The sequence below is a fragment of the Coturnix japonica genome, chromosome 9, assembly GCF_001577835.2.
Source record: "Coturnix japonica isolate 7356 chromosome 9, Coturnix japonica 2.1, whole genome shotgun sequence".
Classification (NCBI taxonomy): domain Eukaryota; kingdom Metazoa; phylum Chordata; class Aves; order Galliformes; family Phasianidae; genus Coturnix; species Coturnix japonica.
This window is the reverse complement of record NC_029524.1, coordinates 13,681,367-13,690,618: the sequence shown is the minus strand read 5'-3', so window position 1 is coordinate 13,690,618 and position 9,252 is coordinate 13,681,367. Positions and strand designations below refer to the sequence as shown.

At 41.3% G+C, this 9,252-nt stretch overlaps 1 protein-coding gene across 1 annotated transcript; it reads left to right on the top strand.

The window, feature by feature from the left end:
• Nucleotides 1-584: 584 nt before the first annotated feature.
• On the top strand, nt 585-9,167 carry LOC107318280 (cytochrome P450 2J2-like). The gene is made up of 9 exons (XM_015871925.2): nt 585-1,094; nt 1,818-1,980; nt 2,510-2,659; nt 3,702-3,862; nt 4,905-5,081; nt 5,600-5,741; nt 7,496-7,683; nt 7,876-8,017; nt 8,496-9,167. The coding sequence occupies exons 1-9, from the start codon at nt 924-926 to the stop codon at nt 8,672-8,674; spliced, it is 1,473 nt and encodes a 490-aa protein (XP_015727411.1). The 5' UTR covers nt 585-923; the 3' UTR covers nt 8,675-9,167.
• Nucleotides 9,168-9,252: the final 85 nt, after the last annotated feature.

Sequence of the window (9,252 nt, the reverse complement as noted above, 5' to 3'; positions counted from 1 at the left end):
AGCCATAAATCCTATGGAGACAATGGTCTGACAATGGTCCAATTCTCTCCTGACCCCTTGCTGAAAGAAGCAAGCTGATGCACAAGTCTTGCAGTTTCATGGTGGGATTGCAAGCATATAAAGATCTCCTGGGAGCAGCTTTATACTTCCTGCATGTCTTGAGTCTTGGCAAAGAGCTCTGCTTCATACCACATTTATTCTCCACTTACTAAGTATGGCACATGCATGTTCCAACTGGTTCTCAAAGAGAGGCTTTTAGCTCTGACTGTAGCTCAAGATTCCTATTAGGTTAACTGTGTGTGTTGAGCATTAGATACCTGTATACTGATATCTCTATTCTGTGATAAATGTAGGCTTTTAACTTTTATCAGCTTCACCATTACCCCTAATCAGCGGCTGTTCTGGATGTAGGTATAAATAAAACACAGACAAAACATGTCAGAAACTCCAAGATTTAGTATCCACTTACATCTGCATGCTTCATTTGTATGTACGGTTACTGCTTCTCTAAAAGCATTCATGATGTATTTGTAGGAGCTCGTGCATCCATGATTGATTCAGGAAATTAGCCAGAGGGCTTGCATGTGGATACGTGTATTTACATTGCCTGGAGAATCTTGGCCATGGGTTAATATTCTTGGACACAGCTAAGTTCCTACAAAACCCGTGATCCGTGTTTGATAACTGGAATCTGAATGAAAAAAAGGAGAGGGATACGTACCTAAATACGCTTCAACATGAAAATGTGATGGGTGGGTCAGGAACAGAGTGGTTGATAATGAAGAGGGAGGGTTAGGGGCGTGGAATAAATAGTTATTATGTGAAAATTAAACCCTTACGAAAAAAACAACTGGTTGAGCAACCAGCCTTCATAGCTGCAGCAGGCTGTTTTCAATAGTGAGAATCCAGTAAAAGCAGCAGCAATGTTGTTCATAAATCAAGTTATGATAGCATTGGTTGTCTTCCTTTGGGTTATGCAGTTTTTAAAGTTACAACGAGCACGGAGGCGCCTTCCTCCTGGACCAATTCCTCTCCCTGTCCTTGGCACCTTGCTGCAGCTGAACTTCCAGATCAGTCGTGACCAGCTCATGAAGGTATTTACTTTCAGATAATCCTGACAGCTTAAAAGTCTTTGTAATTTGCTGTTTCTTGTGTTATTTGTGTGAAAGCCATCCGAACGCTTCAACTTCTCCCCTTTTAACCCCGAGTTTGACAAACTTGTGTGAAACTTAATATCCTTTAGGATTAAACACCTTTAGGGATAACATATCAGATCTGAAGTCGGGGAAAAGAAGTGCACTTTAAAGAGTGACTTTCACAGCACAAGTTTTTAGCTTTCTCTGAGTATTGTTCTCTAACTTCATTGGTAAACAGACACTGAAGGTCTGCTGTGTGTGGATGTGCTCGTGATATTGATGGGATCTAAAAAAAAGCCACAGAAGTTTTGTTAATGGAGGAAACCCTCTTGAAATAAACAACAGAAAATGTCTTTTGGATGGCAAATATCCTCTATCGTGAACAGCAGACGATGAGACTCTTGTGAACTGAGCCTTGGTTCGTATACAAGTAGAACCTACTTGATGTCTGCTGGCATAAATCTGTGGCTCTGAATAGCTGGCAAACTCAGCTGTTTCCAGCAGTGAATGCTGGAAAAGACATTCATACCTTCTCACATATAATTGTAATCTCATGGAGAAGATGCAGAACATCATTCCATGTTAGGGCTGGTCCTGTAATTAGCATAAAAACAGGTTCATCTTCTGTTTGTGGTGTGTGGGATTTCAGCTGTGCTTTGCTGGCTCCTCTCCCATCCACAGCTGGCAAAAAGTTACGGCAACGTGTTCACCTTGTGGTTTGGATGGGCCCCGGTGATCGTACTGAATGGATTCCAAGCAGTGAAGGATGGTATGACCACACATCCTGAAGATGTGTCTGGGAGGCTGGTGTCTCCTTTCTTTAGAGCTATGGCCAAAGGAAAAGGTATGGTGATTTTTTTGCACAGAAACATTATCTTTGCAATTGCAACTCTTTTGTAGCTGGTACCCACCCCTAACAGCACCACAGTGGCAGGGTATGTCTATGAGGGGTGACTTCCTCCATCCTCATTATAGGTTCCATGCTCCCCAACCACACTGGACATTCCCAAGCTCCTAATTTTCTTCTTCCCATCATTATTATCTCAGGCCTGTACCTAGCCTGGCTAAGCAGTCTGAGTTTGATTCAGCATTGATGAAGACCATAGTTAAGCTACTTCACAGCTCTGAGTTTTTCCTATTTGGAACAAAAAAATGTATTATAGATGTATGTCTGTGAATTTGTTTAGGTCTTTGCCTACTGTAATTGTAATGCATTGAGGTCTCCAAGCAGCTGCAATCATCACAGTCTTGCAAAATGTTTCCTGTTGGACTTCTACAACTCCACTTGCAGCAACACTGTGATATTTAGGAATAACTACTTTATCTGTAGTAAATGTTAGCATGATAAAGAATTCTTCCTTGCATGGACTCAGGGATTATGTTGGCCACTGGTCACACGTGGAAGCAGCAGAGGAGGTTTGCACTGAAGACTCTACGCAACCTGGGTCTGGGGAAGAGAGGTCTGGAACAACGAGTGCAAGAAGAGGCCCAGCACCTGCTGGAATTCTTTGCGAGTTTGAAAGGTATCTCTGTGACACAAATCAATTCATTGATGTCATTGGCCTGATGTCTTTAGTGGATCACACTTCAATCTCCTTTTCATGAGTCATATGACATCAATGTAGAACAGACTGGAAACACAAAGCACCCAGTCCTGTGCTTTTTCAGACTCAGTGGGAGGCTCAGAATTAAACACTGCAGCACTATTTGCATGCGCTCTGGAAGGCAGAGTACAGTTTTGTTTTCATTACAACATTTTATCCTGATCAACCCAGTTAGGAGCATTTGAGTTGTATTTCCCAATACTGGTCATTATCCAAAGCACAGTAAACCAGGGCATGCTGTGGCTAGCACTGTGTCAACTAGAAGTAATTAAATCCAACCCAGTCTCTTGACTTAAGAACTAGGAGAGATAGAGTTTTGGCCACGTGTGCAGGAGAAGAAGACGACTCCTGAAGCTGAGAACAATAAGTTCCTAAGCAGAATTGTGCCTTGGGTGTTGAACAGCTGCATCAGTACAGATGTAAATATGTTTCTTTACACTCTTTTTCTCTGAAGCTGTGAAATTATTTTCTTATTAATTTTCTTACTGATTGCACCATGGCTGTAAAAAGTCAGTAGGATACCAATGGCAGCTTTTCAGTATCTAAAAGGGGCTATGAGAAATAGGGGGATGGACTCTTCAGCAAGGTCTGCTGTGATAGGATGAGGAGAAATGGTTCAAACCAAAAGAGGAGAGTTTTAGGCTGGCTATAAGGAAGTTTTTACAATAAGGCTGGTGAGGCATTGTCACAGGTTGCCCAGAGAGGTGGTATCCCTGGAGACACCCAAGGTTGGGCTGAACGGGGCTCTGAGCACCTGATGGAGCTGTAGGTGTCCCTGTTCAGTGCAGGGAGTGGGGCCAGGTGGCCCTTAGGGTCTCCTCCAACTTAAGTGGTGATGATGATTACAGTTTTATAAGAAGGTTACTAATTGTGAAATGCAGTGCCTGCTTGAAAGTTCTTCAGGGATCCTATGAAGCAAAATGTGAGCCATTCAGGGTGATGTTTATTGTTGTGGTTGCAGAGAAACCTCTGGATCCTTATTACCCTCTCATTCATTCCGTCTCCAATGTAATTTGTGCTGTTGTTTATGGACACCGCTTCTCCAGAGAGGATGAAACCTTCCATGAACTGATTAGAGCCACGGAGCATATCTTCAAATTTGGAGGCAGCCTTCTTCACCATGTAAGTAAATGATCTGTTGTCTTTGGCTGAACAACACAGAGAGTGGGAAATGCAGATTTGAGAGGTGGCTGTTGGGCATAACAGTTTCTAATGAGTGAGCAATGGCCCATGTGTCTCTACTGGGCATCACACTGTCTTCAAATGGGATGGTAATGCACTACGTACCAGTCTTCATCACTTGTGCTCATTGTTTCACAGTAAAGTAGTTTGCTCTTAGGTCTTCACAGCATGACACGAGCTGATGTGATGATGACACGAGCTCCTGGGTCATGTTTGGTACGAAGTTGCTCAACCTTCATGCCCAACAAATGGCCTGCATAGGCCATCATGATAAATGCTGGATGTCAGATCTGGAAATGTGATTTACCACCCCAAATATAGTATACAGTCCCTCTAATTTAGTCACACTAATTTAGCGTAGTGTCTCTAATTTAGCCAGGTGTAATTAGCAGAATACAAGATAAGTTCAATAAGAGGAAGGCTGAGAAATCTGGTTATTTCATGTATGTTATGTCAGGTTTTATTGAGGACTCTTCCAGAGGTCTTTCAGTACAGAGTGCTTTGGGGAACTACACAGTTTGTACACCAGCCTTTGCTAGGTGGCCTTTTTTGGGGGTTCACCAACTGTTTTTACACCTCCTGGTGAGGATGGTTTGCAATGCCTTTACTTCTTCGTTTCCTGGCATCCTCCACTGGGGGGCAGGACTCGCTTTTAAAATGCCCGAGTGCAGTTCAGCCTAACTGAAGACAGGCTGAATAACTGAATAAATGGCTACAGCCCATTCTAACGATAATCACTCTAGTTTGGATTTTGGCTGAGCGTGAAGGTCCGTGTAACTCTGAGTCTCACCATTAACACAGCTGGAAATTATGCTGCATATCATTTCACAACTCAAAAACACAAATGTACTCAGAATATTTTATCTGTTATGAAAAAAATCTCCATGTGCTAATATTGATATTAGCTGCTTTTTAAAGTAGGTCTAAGTGCATTTCAGAGTGATAGAGACTTTGTGATACCTCTTGTATGTCACTCCTGCAGCTGTATGAAATCTTCCCCTGGCTGATGTGCCGTCTCCCTGGTCCTCATAAGACAGCACTGTCTTGCTATGACATCCTGAGCTCTTTTACAAGGCAGGAGATCAGAAAGCACAAGGAGAGAGAGATACCAGATGAACCGCAGGATTTCATTGACTTTTATCTAGCTCACATTGAAAAAGTAAGTGTGTGTTCTGCTTGGTCGTACATTAATGGGGTGTAAGGGGAAAGACTGTTAAATCATCCATTATGAACCTTTCTTTCATTAAAGGTTAGTTAATGTAGTGCTGGTTTTCTTAATTAAGGAATTATTTGTGGCCTATGTGAAAAAACACTGGATTTAGAAGCAGACCACAAGAGGGATGGAAGGGGATTGGAGAGCCAGAGTGCAGTGTTCTACATACTGTACATATAGTTCAGGATGGATGTCAGCCTAACATTTGGTTCTTTGGATCTTCTTGTTTTATTTTCACAGTATGAACACTTTAATGTTTAAGTACTGTTTTTAGAGTGGACATGTAGGGGAAATATAAAGAGATGTGATATTACAGTAGGGAAAAATATCTTTTCCATTCTGCTCCATTGGAAAAATAAGGCATATCCTCCCTAAATGTTGGTAATGAATTCTCCAAAAATGTAACAATGTTCCTTCTTGATTTTGGTATCTACATAATAAACCTCTTTTCTTACTTTTTACAGTCTGGAGATGAACCCAAGTCTACGTACAATGAAGAAAACATGGTTCATTCTATAAATGACCTCTTCTTGGGTGGATCAGAGACAACAAGCACTACTTTAAACTGGGGCCTGCTCTATATGGTGGCATATCCGGATGTTCAAGGTAATGGGAAGTAGGTAAATGCATCACATATATCTCTAATGTGGTAAAACAGCACAGATGTAACATTTTAATAGATCTTGAGTTGGTTTCTGTCTTAGAGAGCAGTACATTTGGCTGAAAATAATAAACCATAAACTGATGTGTGAAAGCAGGGATGCCGCTTTTTGGGAACTTCAGTTTGGTTTTGTGTTGTGCCCGCTATGAGTGCTGGGGGCTATAGGGGGTGCTGCCCTTCTGTGTGCTCTGTAGGTCAGAGCAGTAAAGCTCACCAGCTGAAGGGCAATTGGCAGCTTCATGTTTATTGTCTATCAGTCCATTTCTGAGCCAAAGGTATCAGCGTGTCAGTTTAATCTGAGCTTAAATCAACTCTATGATGCATTTGAGTTTCTTGCAGCAGACATTGTTCCAGCTGGGAGGAGAATTTGATGGTTTATCTGCTATGTCTATGTATATTTTAGTAGTAGTTTATTTTTAAGCCTATCATTTACATATCAGTCACTGATACAGAATGCTAAATGAAAACCGGAGAATCCCTTCTTATGCTGGATAACAGAGAAGCCATTGTTAGATAGCAGAACATGTGCAAATACCCAGAGAAGAAGAGGAATTTAAATGGATGAGAGAGATGAAGATAAGAAAAAAATTGCTTAACGCGTAGCTGTCAGACAATAAGGTCTATTTAATCTCGTGTTATTGCATGGTTATTATCACCCTGTAATTAAGGTTATGAAAGTGCTGACTCACCTAAATAATTTTTCTTATCTAAATATAACACCCTGCACATACTTGGGAAAGCTGGGTGTGTGCAGGATGATCCATGCCCAGCTTCTTGAGTCATATGTTTCATCCAGACTCTTGTAATGAACGTACACCAGTATGTCTGTCCCCTATCAACCAGTGTCTTTTAATCCCATTCATAGTTTTGCCTGCATTGACACCCAATGACCATGTTAAGCAGTATGTGCCATATGGAAAAGTTTGGTTTTTTTTAACCTAATCACTTAAGTGGGTTCTCCTTCTCTGAACTACTGGATTGGAGATGCTTTTTGGAGTTACCTGACCTTTGTGATGGGCTGCTGGCAGTTTCAGAGCAGGTCTCTTTGGAATGAACATAAACAGATCAATAGAAAATAGACTTCCATGCATTTTAGTATTGTTTTAAAGGGCCTGGAAAAGACTAGATGATTTGTTGTAAATCTAGGGCAGTTTTATTATGTGTATGCTGCCTCTCTTGAAATTTATGAAACAAAATGATGCTGGGCAGTAAGTGATTTCAATGGTACTACTCTTGACCAAAAGGTAAGTGCCAAGAAGCTGGCATTGCTTCATTTAACAAGTCCTGCATAAGACCCATTTTCTTTTAATAGGAATTCGGCTTTTAAGGTACAGAATCACCTTGCTTGAATTCCAGACATCTATGACTGTATTGGCTGTAAATGGCTGTAAGTTCCAAAGGCACCTGGCCAAAAGAAAACTCAATGATAAATCAGTTATCTCTTGCACTGAAGCACAAGGGAATGCTGAGTTCTAAAATTCTGAGCAACAAACGCCTTTTATTAATATAGCATCAAATAGTGTCAGACCAATAAAGTTCATACACGTTCAAGCTGCTGGAACACCCCACTGACTGTTCATTATAAAATGTGCTACATTCTTGTATTAGTTTTGTTGCCGTCCTAGTAGTTCTAAATGGAAAATGTCTTTGAATACGGTGATGTGTTTTCCCACCTGAAATGGTGAATATTTCTCCATAGAGAAAGTGCAGAAGGAGCTGGATGCTGTTTTGGGTCCTTCCCAGACCATCTGCTATGAGCATCGGAGAAAACTGCCTTATACGAATGCTGTGATTCATGAGATCCAGCGCTTCAGCAACATTATCTCTATTGGCATGCCCAGGGTGTGCGTGAGGAACACAACATTGCTGGGATTTCCTCTCAAAAAGGTACCATTTCTCACTACAGGCCTTTCCTCTATCAGTAGAGCAAATTGTGGTTTCAAACCTATTTGCACCAAGGCTTACCAACCCATAACGCTGAACACCAAAAGCAAGCAATGTCTAACACTGGTCTCACCTCTCAGTTTCTGGCTGCCGAGAGAAGATGATCAGCCAGAACTAACGTTTCTCTCCTTTCAGGGCAGCATTGTTCTTCCAAATATTGCTTCTTCTTTGTATGACCCAGAGCACTGGGAAACACCTCGACGGTTCAGCCCTGGTCATTTCTTGGATAAGGATGGAAACTTTGTGAGCCAAGAAGCTTTTTTGCCATTCTCGATAGGTAAATTTACTGACACCACAAACATCAGTGGGTTGGGTTGGGACAGTAGAAATAAGGCATCTATTAAAGACCTGCTGGTTGTCTACTTTAAGCCTCTTTGTGAAAAACAGTGGTAAACTTAAACTTATTTTTGGTAATATTTCCCAATCTAATTGTAAACATCTGTTCTACTGAACAAATAATAACATGGAAAATCAGAGGCATACTGGTAAATGTATGCATACAGCTTGCCCTATTTTTGGAAGGAAATTCTCTGCTAATGATTATGGTTGTTCATTTGTGGCACACATTTCAACTCCAGGCATACGTTTGGAAGCACTTTCAATCACTTATGCAGATGCTTAGAAAACCGGAGCATGATATCTTCCGGGAAGAACAATTCTTTGTTCTTCACTTATATGATTAAATAAATTCATTTCAAGTTGTCTGAGGTAAGAGTGATAAATTCACCGTCATTGCCCTCTTCTTCCTCCCACAGGGCACCGGGTGTGTTTGGGGGAGCATCTGGCAAGGACTGAGCTCTTCATTTTCTTTGCCAACCTGCTACGGGCATTTACCTTCCGGCTCCCCGAGGGAGTGACGATGGTCAACACTGAGCCCATTTTTGGGGGCACGCTGCAGCCCCATCCGTACAAGGTTTGTGCCATCCCACGTTAGGCTGCGGACATCACAGACCAGCTGCACAGCAGTCTTACTTTTGTGAATATATGGTCTCAAGATCACACATACCAACTCCATGGTCTTGAGATTATATTACTTTTCTCCCTGCTGCTCAGAAAGTCCCTTTTGTCTACATTAGAGGATTTTGTTTTTCAAACCCTGTTATGTGCTCTTGAAGGTGATTTCTGTTTTTGAACTTACTCTCTTAACTGGAAGCCCACCATTGTACTCAGCCATGAAGACATCATGCAGATGCTTTCTAGCCCAGCAGATTTAGAGACAATATCTGTTGAACAAATGATAACATTGACTGCAGTCTTCAAAAATTAAGTCACTATTGCTGAGCCATTCTATTGTTACAATCAATGTAGTTTGGAAAACCGTGAGAGGAAAATTCTGCCTCTTGATATTATTGTCATCACTCATAACGTTTCAGTCAACTTTTTGTTGAAGATAATTAATAAAAGACACGAAGGAGGAATACTAGAAACTCTTCTTGTTCATTGTTTATTTACAGCTCACTGTGAATTTCTAGATTTAGAAATTAGAGCTGATGGTAAACTGAAAATAACATA